General features: G+C 35.2%; 2 protein-coding genes across 3 annotated transcripts; one reads left to right on the plus strand and one right to left on the minus strand.

Moving 5' to 3' along the window:
* Positions 1-1,696: 1,696 nt before the first annotated feature.
* On the minus strand, positions 1,697-12,489 carry LOC112057700 (ras-like protein 2). Of its 2 annotated transcripts, XM_024098220.2 has the most exons (5): positions 12,201-12,489; positions 10,251-10,338; positions 9,270-9,481; positions 8,644-8,849; positions 1,697-6,682 (listed from the first exon to the last, which is right to left on the minus strand). In XM_024098220.2, exons 1-4 carry the CDS (start codon positions 12,303-12,305, stop codon positions 8,655-8,657), a joined length of 600 nt encoding a protein of 199 aa, XP_023953988.1. In that variant the 5' UTR covers positions 12,306-12,489; the 3' UTR covers positions 1,697-6,682; positions 8,644-8,654. The 2 variants fall into 2 exon arrangements, with proteins under 2 accessions (XP_023953988.1, XP_023953987.1); XM_024098219.2 differs by having other exon boundaries at positions 1,697-8,849; positions 12,201-12,487.
* Positions 12,490-12,983: 494 nt separating this feature from the next.
* LOC112057740 (cyclin-H) lies at positions 12,984-14,398 on the plus strand. Its single transcript, XM_024098280.2, has one exon. The coding sequence runs from the start codon at positions 13,110-13,112 to the stop codon at positions 14,085-14,087; it is 978 nt and encodes a 325-aa protein (XP_023954048.1). The 5' UTR covers positions 12,984-13,109; the 3' UTR covers positions 14,088-14,398.
* The last annotated feature ends 1,570 nt before the right edge of the window (positions 14,399-15,968 follow it).

Genomic DNA, 15,968 nt, shown 5'->3' on the forward strand with positions numbered 1-15,968 from the left:
ATTAACTCTAAGCCATCACTTCCGACCAAGAGAAGCAGACCCTCGATCTTGCCGCCAGAAAGTGAACTTAGGATATCTATTTATTAACTATCTTGTACAATTTATGTTATTGAAGTGAGATAAAGCCTCATCTAGTTAGTGAAGTGTTTCATTTTTTATTTATATACGTACCTTTTAGACTATTCGTTATCTACTTAACAAGACAATGCTTTCTTGAATAGTCCAAAAACATTAACTCGAACTCATTTTATCTATTTACGTGCCTTTTAGACTATTCATTATGTACTTAACAGGACACAATTTCTTGAATAGTCCAAAAACATTAACTCTAATCCATCACTCCCGACCAAGAGAAGCAGACCCTCGACCTGGGCGCTCTCGCCGCCAGAAAGTGAACTTAGGGTATCTATTTATAAACTATCTTGTACAATTTATGATATTGAAGTGAGATAAAGCCTCGTCTAGTAAGTGAAGTGTTTTATTGTTTACTAGCGGACGCCCGCGACTTCGTCCGCGTGAAAGTCGTTGTAAACTTTCAACTACCCCTATCCTACCCTATCCCAACCCTACCCCTATCCTACCCTACCCTACCCCTACCCTACTCATTAAGGCTGCACTTCTTTATTTATTCCCCCCCTGCGAGTCGCATCGAGCGGGTCAACCGTTACACAAAAATAATCCATATAGCATGAATTAGTATTCACGCGCGATGGCTTAGCGTATTTCTTGTATAACTTTGATATTTCTTTACCGATTTTTATGATTTCTTTTTTTATTGAATAGGTAATAATGTTAACTTTTTTAGTTAGGGATGAGTGATGAGTGTTATAAACATAAGAGTAGACAAATATAATTAGAAAGCACCGAACTGCTAAGCTATCGGGAGTTACACGTGTTATTGTGAGTCAACCATAAAAGATAGACATATATATGCTGTTGTGTTTTTATAGATAATTTTAAGGAGAACATTTCCGTCATACATGATTTCCATGTAGCTTTAACCATTAAGGCTGTACACGCGACGGAAGCTTAAAAAATTGAGTAACTTCTCCCGTTTTCTCAACATTTCTCTTCACTGCTCTGCTCCTATTGATCGTAGCGTAATGAAAAGTATACTATAACCTGCCCAGGAGTATGTAGAATAATTGTACCAAGTTTCGTTAAAATCCGTCCAGTAGTTTTTGTTTCTATAAAGAACATACAGACAGACAGACAAAAATTTTACTGATTGCATTTTTGGCATCAGTATCGATCACTAATCACCCCCTGATAGTTATTTTGGAAATATATTTCATGTACAGAATTGACCTCTCTACAGATTTATTATAAGTATAGATTTTATTTGTTTACATACCTTTTGGATATATCAGGTTGCGCTGCTATTTGTTGGTTGGCAATTGTCTATTACTCTTCAAGATCACGAGATACATTGTTTGGTTGCATGTAAAATATAGGTAGATGTAGACTTAGTTTGTGTCATCTATACTAATATTATAAAGCGCGCTAATCTCAGTCGATTTGAAAAATTCTTTCAGTGTTAGATATCCCATTTATTGAGGAAGGCTATAGGCTATATATTATCCCCGTATTCCTACAGGAACTGGAACCACGGGTAAAACCGCGCGGAGTCAGCTAGTAGTATAATATTAAGAAGTATATTATTTAGTTCCCTTATAAAGATAAATAAAATTCATCATCTTGTTATAATTATTTTATTACAATACGATTATGACAACAGTAGGTATGGTTATTCAGTTAAGGGCGTATAGCCAGTTAAAGCTCTTTACAACTTATCGTCACCAATCATCGTGAAAACCTTATAAAACAAAATATATTATACCTTGTTAATATAATAAAAAACTTAGCTATTGTACATAACATAAACTGCAAGGTATTCTTGAGTCGTAAGGGCTTTTTTATTTGACAACTTAACTTTTAACTGCTTCGATGCCAATAGTCCGAGATCCGGCATACAGAATATATATTTCTGATGACGGACCACAAGTGATCGTCACCGTCAGGCAAATATGGTAGCGGGCGTAGACAGAAAAATAATTAGACAGGTGTTACTACACAGAAACATTTTTTCAGCAATATATTTAAACCAACTATCTATACTTTAAAATAAACAAAAATCAAAATTGTAAAAATAATATTTTTTTTTAGGTGGCTACAAATTATTGTTTGGTGGTATTTTTATATTATTGATCTATTACCAGAGACATTATACTGTATAGACTGCATTAACTTTTCATAAAAACGGCTCACATAAGTTGTCCCCTCGATGACTACTGTTTACCAACAAACAAATTAAAATTGAGGGTATAAATCACTAGTCATTTCACACCTAATAATAATTATAATTAACTTGTTCTTAAATTAAATAAAATAAATTTGATTAATAAGCTTAGAACAATTAGATATGGTTTATATATTTTATATAATATTTTAAAAACAAACTATACATAATTAAAAAAAAATAAGTTATGAAATGACATGCGTTTTCTACATTCATTTCTAATTTCTTTGTTGGTAAACAGTACTCATCAAGAAAGGCGTTAGTATAGACTACTTTAGTATTTTAGTCGAGTACGAACGATTTTTGGATTTACCGCCCAAAAATTATTCGTACTGGACTAAAATACTAAAGTCGTCCGAACTAGGCATAAGTGGGGAGCAACTATTTGACAAGTTTTTATATAATCTTCTGTCACTGTCACTGTCAATGACAGTGATCATCGAGTCTATGTACTAAGTACAATGTATGTAGTAAGTCGTTGTCTACTGATATGTGCTATGTACATACAAAAACGGTTATCAAACAAATTGTTACATTCAATACTATGTTATACACGAGTAGAATGGAATTTTTAAAATGTATACCTATATGGTTTTTAGTAATGCATAATTATTTTTTCATATAGACAAGTTTGTTTATATTCAGTTTGTTTATATTCTATGAATGAACACAATCTACGAACAAATTGAGGACCCATTTAGAAATCAGAATTTTACAGATTTACATGACTTTTTACATGCAACTGTAAAATTTTAAATCACACACTTTTTAACTTAATTTGAGAAAGAGTTATACGGTTTCGATAGAATCTGCTTTCCGAACTATTGATTGCGTCACTACAGTTCGTTTCATGTAGGATGGTGCGGGTGACAGTTCGTTTCACTCTTGAAAGTTTGATTCCGCGATTCACGATAAGAGTACGCATTATGAACGTCATACAGGCGACTGTCACTGTACCCATGCTATCTGAAAAACACTAATCACTCAAAGACCGACTTACTGAAACTGCTTGTATAAAAATCTACTTAAAATAAATAAATGGATCAAACAGATTGCCTTAAGAGTGGGTAAAGCAATAACCCATGTGGCTCCTTTTCTGTGGCCTTTTATATTGCATTTAGGTATGTTAATCTGAAATACTTAAAAATTCCATTTCTTGTTATTTTAATATTAATCTTACACAACGAATATACAGTATACTGAATACATCATAGGTACCTAATATTACAAGCTAATATAAACAGAATACTTTATAAATATTAAATAATTGTATCAAAAATTGCACCTAAAAGTAAAAAAGTTTCGCTTAGCAAAAAATGCGTTACAAATTACAACACAATATAAATACATTATAAAAAATATAGTTTTATCTTTTATTGTCTAAGGGTAGAGTTAGGGAGAACTCGAAACCATCTCTTTACGAAGTTTCCGACTTATTTTCAGCATATAGTATACTCTCTTGGGAGAGTAAAATTTAAACTCAACTAAGAAAATTACAAGATTGGTAATAGAAAAAAAACAATAAACCAACTTTAATTATACTTAACTCAATAACAACCCAAGACCAATTAAAAACTTCTTCAGATATTTACTTCACATGTTTAGAGGCTGGTATGAACTAAATAGAATGATGCAATCTGACCATATTACAAATTTCAAGGCTCAAACAACTGAATAATAAAAAATATGCTACAAATTGTAGGCAAAATATAAACATTTTTAAATGTTAAAATGTTTATATTTTGCGTTTACACTGGGCCAGCGTGGTGGACTATTAGCTTAACCCCTGTCATTCTGTGAGGCGACTTGTGCTCACATTGAGCCGAATATGGCTTGTTAATAATGACCATATTCTAGCACTACTAGCAGTATTCTGATCGAATTCAGAACTGTGTAACAAGTTGTTTACAAGCCCACAAGATGGTTCTCCATACATCTACCCTTTACAATTTCAACGCCTAAATTAGTTCATCCATACAAAACAGGTTGCCCAAAAGATCAGCCCTGATTTATTGTTAAGCACTTTTCCCTCAAACTCTATGGATTTTTATGAGACAGAAATGACACCAACATCGAGGATTTGATGAAATCAAGCCTGGCAAAATTCATAATTTAATTGTATGGAAATTAAAAAAAAACGTAATATTTGCTGTATTTTTAAATGTGACTTTATTTCTCCACTAAATCATCAGATAAGACTGTGTTATGAGTGGGTAAGACTTGAGTTTAAAGGGCAGAGATCGTACCACAACTCAATGATGAGACCAGCCTATTAACCATTGAACTATTGGGGCTTCTAACTACTTGATTTTTTTTCATTCTTCATAAGTTAGCCCTTGACTACAATCTCACCTGATGGTAAGTGATGATGCAATCTAAGATAGAACTACCTTATTAAAGGTCCACACTCCTTTTGGTTTCTACGCGACATCGTGCTAAATCCACGTGGTAACTACCACGGCAGAGGCTTCCATCCAGCCATACCTGGACCAATTAATAAAACATCAATCGGCCCAATCGGGGATCGAACCCAGAACTCCGAAGACTCAGTCTTGTAAATCCACAGCGCCACGGAGGCCGCCAAAATGAATATACCTCAAATCTAAATTCCGCTCTTCCCACCATTTCCATGTCACAAAAATCCAAAAAAAAACATGTTAAACCGTTATTAGCTTAAATTAAGAGACACAAGCGTTAATATTGTTCTTTTACATAATTTCACACTATCCCAATAGCATACATAACAAAAAAAACTTAAAAACTAATATTAAACAGTTACCAACTGACTCCAATAAACAACAGAACCGCTGTTACATACAGACTTATATTTAGCTAGAGAGATGGTGATTTTATAAGGCTGGAACACAAATTAAAGAATGATAGGCAGATAGAGCGTATTGAACACGGAAGAGATGCAGCCATTCCAAATACAAATTCAAAAACGAATACATTCTGGAGTCAGTACAACACGAAGCGTCGCATCTTATGTTTTTAATTATTTTAAAAACTGTTCACAAAAACTAAAAAATGGAGTATTTTTATAGGTAATTATTGATTATTAGTCTATTGTGATATCAATTTACGTAATTGTTGTGTGTGTTAAATCTTGAAATACACATTACTAAAAAAGTTTGTATATGCAAACGTTTGTTTTTTATAGGTTTCACCTGCTTGTAGAGAGCTTTATTCTGTGAGCTGGAAGTTATTATATTCATTTTCCTAACATAAAGTTCGGACATCTATAGATGCCAGCAAATTAGTTGAACCAAATTGCGTAGGTACAATTATAAACAAAATTGCTAGACGCGTGCTTCATTAAACATTTAAGATGTTAAATAATTGAAAATTTCTTAGGCGATTGTACCATTACAATCGGAAAGCATGAATGAAAGCATGATGAGTGAGCATATCAACTCGTTGAGTTGATATGCTCAATCATGGCACCTCTTACCGTACGTCATTAACACCTGAAAATGTATTCTGCACATAGTTCAACTTCCATGCCACACAAAACTCCGAACCTCAACTTATTCAAGTAAGTATTAAGCGCATTTATTATATCGTAATATGAGTTCTCAGAGAATCGCTTTACCAGACACCCTTCAAGTTATTTCCTTAACAGCGCCTGGCGAAGGAGGAACTATCATTGTAGAGTGCAAAATGTTTTGAGGATACTCCATATTTCGAAATCAATTAGATATTTATTAATTGCTCATACTGAACTTCCACGATGTAAGGCCTGCTTCCATTCATTAAGCGCAGACTAGCTAAATATAAGTCCATACTCATATTTGTTTATATGAACACTTAAAACAAGGTATTTTAAACACCAGAAAATCTTTCAAAAATACTTTAAGACTTACATACTTATAGGTCACAAAAAAATATTTGCAACAAAAAAATATTATATTACTTTAATTAGTTTTTGGTTTCGAGATAATCAATTATCACCGATATGGTTTGGTTTTAATTTATCCCATAAAAGCAAAAAAAAATATATACAACTTCAAGTTTTAGTTAGCGCTACCTAGTGTAAGTTTTGATCAATCAATAGATCAGGAAGATTAATATAATTAAAATTGAACTGACAGTCTGTGATTGCAAAATGACTGTTTTCTCGAATGCTTAAATTTTTACGCGATACCAAAAAATACAACAAACTCACTGGAAGATAGAGATATAAATTTAATAAAGATTGTTATTTTATTATATATTTATATCAAAACTTACACTGGGAGCTTAGTAATTAGTATGATTTAATAAACCATCAAAATTTATTAATCAGTATATTAAAATACAAAAATGTGCGTTTACCGTAACCGCAATTGTGCTTTATTTATGGACCGCATCAGAACGCGCGGCTTTTCCGTAATGTGCGACCAGCTTTAACAAAATAAAAAAAAATACTTATCAAAATAAATAATAATTTATACTGCTTAATGACTACTTAAGATTATGTATGAAAAGTAATACATAGTCACTGCTCATTGTAAAGCCAAAGATGGCACTAGAAGAAAATATGTCACCATAGGTTATAGACAAAATAATTTTGAATACAATAGAAATAGAGCCTGTATTACCTTGACATACCATCAGACTAATTACCTTCTATAGGATCTGCCTCGCTAGAGGCAGCTTACCCCTCTGTCAAAATTATATGATCATGTTCAAACATGTTCACACAAACTGCATCTATAATGCAGTTTGTATGAACATTTTTGATCATTTTTGAACATTGATTCTATAGAGAATCAATGTTTCATGTGTTAAAATTACACGTGTGTGTATTAGTAGTGTAAGAACACGGGATATATTCATTGGTGTTAAATATTTTTGATGTGTGAGTTTACCTCGTCTCCCTTAAAATACGACAAGTTTGTTGGTGGATTTGACTGATTTGACAAATCCAAAGGTAAAGGTGGTCTGAGAGATACCTCATTTTAAGAACGCTGAATGTTTGTCAGTCTATGTTCCTACCATACTCGTAGGTAATATGGTAGACAATTATAGAGTATTGACCAAATGTCTTTTTTGGTTTTTGATCGGCAGTTGTCCAAGTATAAAATGTAATTTTTTGATATTTTCTATAGAACAACACAAAGAATTATGTGTCTATACTTCAGCCATACTAGATGTACACTGTTTACCAGCAAAAAAAATAAAAATGAGGGTTGAAATCGCTAGTGTGCCTCGGCCCATATTCGCACGTTCGTCCATCAATGCCTCTCTTGCCGGCATATACTATTATCGAAGGATTGTCGCTAAACTAAATGACTGGCGATTGGAAACATGATTTCTCATATTATGTAGCGGAAGTGGCAATGGGCGGGGGACATATGGTACTAGAACGGCGACCCCGAACTAGAAATCAGGTGGAATGACGACATCAAGCGAGTTGCAGGGATTCGCTGGATGCAGTCGACTCAGGATCGTGATGTTTGGAAGTCCCTACAAAAGCCCTATGTCCTGATGATTATGATGATGTAGAGGAAACTTAGAGCATTCATAAAATTAGGTATGTATGGCTATGCAGGCTCTTAATCCATATGTATTAAGATTTTGAATAACTTAACTAGCTTTAAACTATAACCTTTAAAAAATGAGGGGTTAGTCAGTCAAGATGTCAATTTCTTCAAAATCTTCTGTATGACAAAAACAAATTTAACTCAATTGATTACTATATCACAAAACTGCGATGCCAGCTAGAAGAGTAGGTGTGCTATTTTTAGCATATATTTTTAGTTATTTTTAGAGTTTAGTTAAAATCAATATATTTTTAGGAAATTGTCTACTCTTTTAGGATCCTTTTCCTGATTTGGATCAATAATTCCTCACTAACTTTTGGATCGATTTTGGATTATTACCAAAAAAATATTTTTGTCAAGAAACTGAGATCTTAACTACACTAGGTGGTGTGTACTGTGTAGGTGTATAAAATTAAAAAAATAAATAAAATAGGTGCTCTTACAGGCATATTTTCGTATGTTGTATTACAAAAATCTTCCCAAAAACAAAAAAAATATTAACAGGTTGATAGGTGTGCGCTTAACATAATTAAAAAAAAATATTGTTCTTGGCAAAAAATTATAATAAATTGTTATTATCTCTTTTAAATAATAAAAATTTGGTAATGTTCAATATCACTTACAGTGAAAAATCGCCAGAGCGCAATAAAAAAAAAAACAACAGACAAAGCTTTCGCAAAAAAAAACAAAAACAAATCATCATCCAAAAATCAGCACCGTTTCAAAATTCGAACGACAGATAATATTCAAACATTCAAAAAAGTTTATCTGTCAATCTGTCATTTGAATTTGACATTTCACTTTATTTTTTAAGCTCACCACAGACAATGTTACAAGATGGTGCACTTTTTCTTCTTGTTTCTGTGTTCGGCCTTGATGTGAATCCTCTCAGCCTCTTGGAACCGCCGCACGAGTCTGACCAGCTCGTGGAAGGCCTGGTCTACGTTCATGCGCGCTTTTGCACTGCATTCGATGTAAGGTATTTTCAGTTGGCGGGAGAGAGCTTGCGCTTCGTCCAGTGTTACCTGTTATAAAAAAATTTGAAAATCTCTAAAATGTGTTAACTTTAAAAGTGCTAATACACATACTAATATAATGTATGGATCTACTAAATGGATTTTCACAGACGATTTTTGATCATTTAGGCTTTATTTCAGTAAAAAAATAAAAATAATATTTGCCATATCTTTTAAATATGAACAATATTTCCATTCCCTCTAACTAGTCAGTTAGACTGTATTAGGAGTGGGTACAACAACAGTCTAACAGGGTGATGAATCCGACTGCTCTTCTCGTTGAGCTATTGAGGCTCTAAGTATTAATATAAAATAGTTTTAAATATCAAGACATGTATTTGTTTTAAGTCTTCAATTTGTTCTGCTAACAAATAAAGTATTTTCTATTCCTGACTATTCTAAAACTTCTAAAGGCCAAAGAAAACTCACCAATCTCTGATGCTCCAAATCAGCCTTGTTCCCAACCATGAGCATGGGGAACTCATCCCTGTCCTTGACGCGCAGGATCTGCTTGTGGAACTTGAACAGCTCCTCGAAGCTGGCATGATCTGCCACTGAGAAGATGAGGAGGAATCCCTCGCCGGAGCGCATGTACTGCTCTCTCATCGCACTGAACTCCTCTTGACCAGCTGTGTCCAGGACTGCAACAGCAACACAATACATTTGTAATGAAAATTCCTTAATAAGGCACACATTGCAATTTATGAAAATATCTTTAAACCGAACAATCAGCTTCAAACCAAAAATGTCACTTTCTCTTTTGTTGCAACAATATTCAATTACATTGCCTCATTATTTTATCTCATCAGATATGAGATGAATGTAATTCAATATGTTTGTCCCATTCATTAAAGCAACCCAATTTTACCAGCATCAATTGTGATGTGCATTTTTTTTGTTTTCTACAAGTTGGCCCTTGACTACAATCTCAAGTGATGATAAGTGATGATGCAATCTAAGACAGAAGCGGGCTAAATTGTTAGGAGGATGAAAAACCACACCCCTTTTGGTTATTGCGACATCACTAGGGGTATGTCTGTAGGGTGTAGTAGTAGGGAGGTAACTAACCACAGCCTAAGCCTCCCACCAGCCAGACCTGAACCAAATAAGAAAACCTCGATTGGTCGAGCCAGTGCTCAAACCCAGGGCCTCAGTCTTGTACATCCATCACGCATACCACTGTGCCACGGAGGCTGTGCATAAGTAAAGTAACAAACATACATTTTCACATGAACTGATTTATAATATACAATCATACATGTATTTAACAAAATCTCATCACGCCCAAATTAAATTTCCAAGAAATACAATATTTGCCAGGTGAGATTGTTTTGCAAGTGAAAATTTGTTATCATAAACATGATAAGACTGTTGCCAATAACAAAAACAGTGACTAATGAAATAACTTACTGTCCAATTTAGCAGGTATATCATCGATGACACACTGCTTAGTGTAGCTGTCTTCAATGGTGGGGTCATAGTCCGTCACAAAGTAACTCTGAAACACAACAACATTTTGACATCAAAATCAAAATCGAAATTTGTTATACTTTAACAAGCATGTTTGAAATGTCACTTTTTATATGTAAAGACTCGTGTAGTTTGCCTTGGAGGGGCCCCATATCAAACTTAGTTGAGGGGCCCAATAACCAGCAGCAAATCCCGAAAATCTCATTAGCAGCTTTATTTATATAGTTATAGTTTTTTGAAGCACCAAATTAAGTTAGATAAATTTTACTTTCACACTTAAGGGGCCCATGTCTGGGGGCCCTGTATCATTGATATGGCTGATACAGAGGTAGCTACGCCCCTGTAAAGACTGGAAATCAAATTATGTTGAAAGGGTTGGCAATAAATTCCACAGTACTCATCATCATCATTATCAACCTATATTCGGCTCACTGCTGGACTTGAGTCTTGAGGGTTTAGGCCAATGCCTAACCCCTCCCAGAATGAAAGGGGATTGGCAGACTTTACACATATAGAGAATTAAGAAAATTCCCTGGTATGCAGGTTTCCTCATGAAGTTGTTCCTTTACCTATTAAATAATCAAGAAAGGCTGTAGTATAGATAATACTACAGCCTTTCTTGATGAGTACTGTTTACCAACAAACAAATTAAAAATAAAGGTAGAAAACACATGTCATTTCATAACTTGTATATAATGTAATGTTATATAAAATATTTTATCCATATCTAATTGTTCTTAGCTTATTTATCAATTTTTTTTTAATAATTTAAGAACAGGTTGATTATAATTATTATTAGATGTGAAATGACTAGTGATTTATACCCTCATTTTTAATTTGTTTGTTGGTAAACAGTACTCAGCAAGAAAGGCTATAGTATATACTAAAATCATTCTATCCAATATTGTTTCCTGACTGTTTTTTAATTGCTTTGTAAACTTCTTGACTGAGCTTGTTTTTTTAGCAGTCAGTTTTTTATTTATTTAATTATATTATTTACACAAAGTTAAAGTCATTGCTATGAAGCTCAATGGTGAGCATAGATTGGTATAAACCAATACACATAAGGGTTAGTACCCATAAGGGTACTAACATAGCTAATGAGTAATGAATATAAATTAGGTAATAATTAATTTTGACATTTAATTCTTCCTATAAATTTGACATATTATAATTAGTTAAGTGTTGACATATAATTATATAAATGTTATGTGCGCCTATTGTTTATATGCATATCAGAACTCTTTAATATGTGTTATCTTATGTTTTAACGTTTAATATGTGTATTGTTGGCGTGCTTTATATAAATAAATAAAATAAATATATGTAATTATGTGACTTTGTCCCCCCTTAGACCTCTTTGATCTGTTCTTAGTAGATGTCTATTAACTATAAACATCTTCGCTGCCAAATTTCATCTTTGTATGTCAAGCAATTTTAATTTTTTTGTGGATTTATTTAATTTATCACATCAGCTGATGGACATCCAAAACATCTAGGTGCAAGGTATACCCATTGTAAGCTGGGTGTCTACTATAGAACTCTAGAAGTAGACATGGTAACATTATGAACAGAAGGCTGATGATTGCTACATATGACAACTGATTAGTACCTATTATACAATAACCATATGGTAGTTATGATAATGTAAACGGTGTTTTAAGAGCTGATGACACCAGTGGGCGTCGTACATTGTTAGACCTTGACATAATACAGATTCCACAAACACTATTTATAAATATGACTATATTCTTATCATGTGTGTTCACACGTAAACATGTGACAACTATAAATAAAAGCATTGTCTTATACATTGTACAGTGGTGATAAGCTCGAAATAGAACAGCATACGTCCCGTAGGCGTTACTGTACCCAAATACGGCGGAATACCTGTATAAATTGAATTGTGATAGCACTCTTCCCAACTCCACCGCCTCCGACCACGACCAGCTTGTATGTTTGCGCCTGATTAGGTCTATCGCCTGGCCGTGACATCTTCCGTTAGCTGATTTATTGTTACTATTAAATAAACACTAATGTTGTTAACGAAATTAATTGTATTTTCTAAAATTCCCCGACGAATGACGGTCACGGATGATTCAATTGTAACGTTTCGTTTCAAGCATGATCGCAGATTTGCTCTTTTAAAAATTTCACCTGTTGTTAGTAATATTCAACAGGAGTATGCGTGAGTCAGAACGTTACTGTCATTTTGTGCCACAGCATATAACATAGAAACGTAGACAGAGAAGAATATAGATATTCTCAACTTGGACTATCTGTAGATAATTCAATAGCGCGCTCTACACTCGCGGTGCGAACGCCGTGAACTGCGACTTTCTAATACGTTCACGGCTTTCGCACCGTTCCCCAAGAATTTACCTATATCTTTTATTTGCATTGTTGTTACTAAATATGTTCAAATAAATACTTCGTAATCTTGAATATTCAAACAGTCGTTTATCATCGTTAATTCTCGTTGAGAACGCGAACCACGTTGTGCGATTGTGAAAGGACACGTTCACGCCGTGTCTTCACGCGCGAGTGTAGAGCGTGCTCTAATTATGATTGTCTGTACCAAAGAACATCCAAGCTGTACTTTGTGGTCTGTATTCAGTGTTTTCATCTTCATTTGTGGTCTGTGGTTTTCATTTTCAAATGTCAACTGTCAACTTCAAAGTTTTACGTTAGCAGCGAGCTGGATTTGAGTATTTTAAATTTCAACTTTATTTATGTTGTTATGGTGGTTATTACCAGAGATATTTACTGATCATTTAAGTAATTTGACACAGTTTTAAAATGTTTTCGACCAGCAGTCAGAGAAAATTTTGGACTTTTAGTGACGAAACTGAACTCGCTAGCCATAGAGAGAAACACAATTTGGAGTTCATAGCGAAACACGGGCACCATATCGAGGAATACCAACGCTATAACTTCTTCCTATCACCAGAGGAAGAGAGGCTGTTACTGAAGCAGTACGAGCTGCATTTGAAAGAGTTTTGCAAGAGATTCATGCCTCCGATGCCCAAAGGAGTCGTCGGTACCGCATTTCACTATTTTAAAAGGTTTTATTTATACAATTCCACTATGGATTACCATCCAAAAGAAATTTTAGCTACGTGCGTGTATCTGGCGTGCAAAGTTGAAGAATTCAATGTGTCCATAAACCAGTTTGTCGCTAACATAAAAGGTGACAGAGAGAAAGCTTCAGACATTATTCTGAACAACGAATTGCTATTAATGCAGCAGTTAAATTATCATTTGACCATTCACAACCCTTTTCGTCCGGTCGAAGGGTTCCTAATTGACATAAAGACTAGATGTTCACTTGCAAATCCTGAGCGCTTGCGTGGTGGTATTGACGAGTTTTTGGAAAAAGTTTTTTTGACTGATGGCTGCTTACTCTACGCGCCGTCTCAGATCGCTCTGGCGGCCGTGCTCCACGCGGCGAGTAAAGAACAAGAGAACCTTGACAGCTATGTCACCGACATGCTATTCCATGACGCTGGATCAGATAAACTAGCCACGCTCATTGAGGCGGTACGGAAAATACGGTCTATGGTCAAAATGGTGGAAAGTCCAGCACGAGAGAGGGTACGAGTCATAGAGAAAAAACTGGACAGGTGTAGGAACCAAGAGAACAACCCTGACAGTGAGATTTACAAACGACGTATGCGGGAAGCATTAGATGAAGATGACATGCTGCAGACAGGAAGTGGGAGGATGTCTCTCGACACTAGTGGAATCACACAAGTCCTTTCGCCATCGGCTTCATAAATGTTTATTATTTACATGAAAATGCCTGATTTCATGATACCTTCATTCATCCATGTCACTTCGATACAAACCTGGCGGGAACAGGGATATTTGTATTTATTTAGTATTCACAGTTTTTTTTACACCTTTCTAGTAAATACAACATGAAACTGTTCTGAAAATAGGAAGATTATGACAGCTGTTGGAATACTTAATTAGTTGCACTGTGAAACATTTTGAAATGACTGAATACTAGAAGCTTTTAATTGATATATGAAGCCTTTAATAAAAACTATTGGACATAATAATATTAACACTTGTTTTTATCTTCATTGCTGTTTTTTTATGATAATAACATTTACACATTTTACACTGACTCACTTTTTACAAATGGCTATGTAGTTAGTCTAGTGCGAGAGGATTACCAGCAAAATCTCTCTATAACTTGCTTAAAGACCTTGACCTCTCTAGAAGTGCAGCTAGTCCTATATTAGAACTAGTATCCAAAGCTGCTCCAATAGGGTCTTACCAAATTTTGATGGGTAGGGAGAACAACACGAGCAGAGAAGGGGAGTGTTGATCGATCGTCAAGGAATTCCTTAACCCTACCTCCAGTAGTCACAAGTCCTGGACTTTGCTTGGTGTTTTTCTCTCTACCACGCGATGGACCCGGCACCCGCACGGTGAATCCATGGAATGCTAAGATATTCGTCTCATAGCGCAGAGAGCATCAAGCGGGTTGCAGGAAACTGCTGGATTGTTTTCATACCGTGACGATCGCGTAAACGTAAAGGCAAATTTTCAAGGTATGAAAACTGCCACTAGGCACTCTGCTTACCCAGTGGCGTGGACTCCATAGATATTGTCGACCTGGCGCAGTTGCGTGCCCAGTGGAATTACAAGACGGAGGTCCTGGGTTCGGTCCCCGGCTAGACCGATTGAGGTTTTCTTAATTGTTCTAGATCTGGCTGTTGGGAAGATGCTGATTCTGGATATCTGGCTATGCAGGCTCTCGATAGTATTGATATAGAAACTAGCGGGCGCCCGCGACTTCGTCCGCGTCAAATTCTAGCTCTACCCTACTCCCACCCTACCATATCCCTACTCAGCCCTACTCTTAAGTATCATGATTGTGTCCGTTCCTGGTTCTAAGTTACCTCCACAAAATTTCAGCCAAATCGGTGCAGCCGTTCTTGAGTTATAATTTATAAAAATAATCCACGACTTTCTTTTATAAATATAGATATTACCTTTAGAGAAATACTGAAAAGTAACGTAACGTAATGTCTTATTAAGAAGGTAGTGGATGAGGTAGGAGGATGATCGTCTGTGGTGATGTGCTTTGGTAAGGCCTATTCTTTACAAGTTAGCCCTTGACTACAATCTCACCTAATGGTAAGTGTTGATGCAGTCTAAGATGTAAGCGGGCTAACTCGTTAGGAGGAGGATGAAAATCCACACCCCTTTCGGTTTCTACACTGCATCGTATCGGAACGCTAAATCGCTTGGCGATACGTCTTTGCCGGTAGGGTGGTAGTGGCCGAAGCCTCCCACCGAAGCCCTGGACCAATTAAGAAAATCTCAATCTGCCCAGCCGGGGATCGAACCCAGGACCTCCGTTATTAAATCTACCGCGCATAGCACTGCGCCACGGAGGCCGTCAAAAGTATAAAGGTAGGTATGTATGTAAGGTGATAATGAAAAGGAACCTTTAAGGTATGTGGGAGAGAAACAACAAAGGATAGTCAATTTACTCAAAAATAACTATTTATTTCTCTATAGTACCATACATTTTTCGTAACAAAAATTTTACTTAAATAAGCGATTGATACATAAATAAAATAATTGATACATAAAATAGAAATATCAGTAGGTAACAACTAACAGGTATGTAATGCCGTG

The sequence above is a fragment of the Bicyclus anynana genome, chromosome 22 (genome assembly GCF_947172395.1).
Source record: "Bicyclus anynana chromosome 22, ilBicAnyn1.1, whole genome shotgun sequence".
Taxonomy (NCBI): Eukaryota; Metazoa; Arthropoda; class Insecta; order Lepidoptera; family Nymphalidae; genus Bicyclus; species Bicyclus anynana.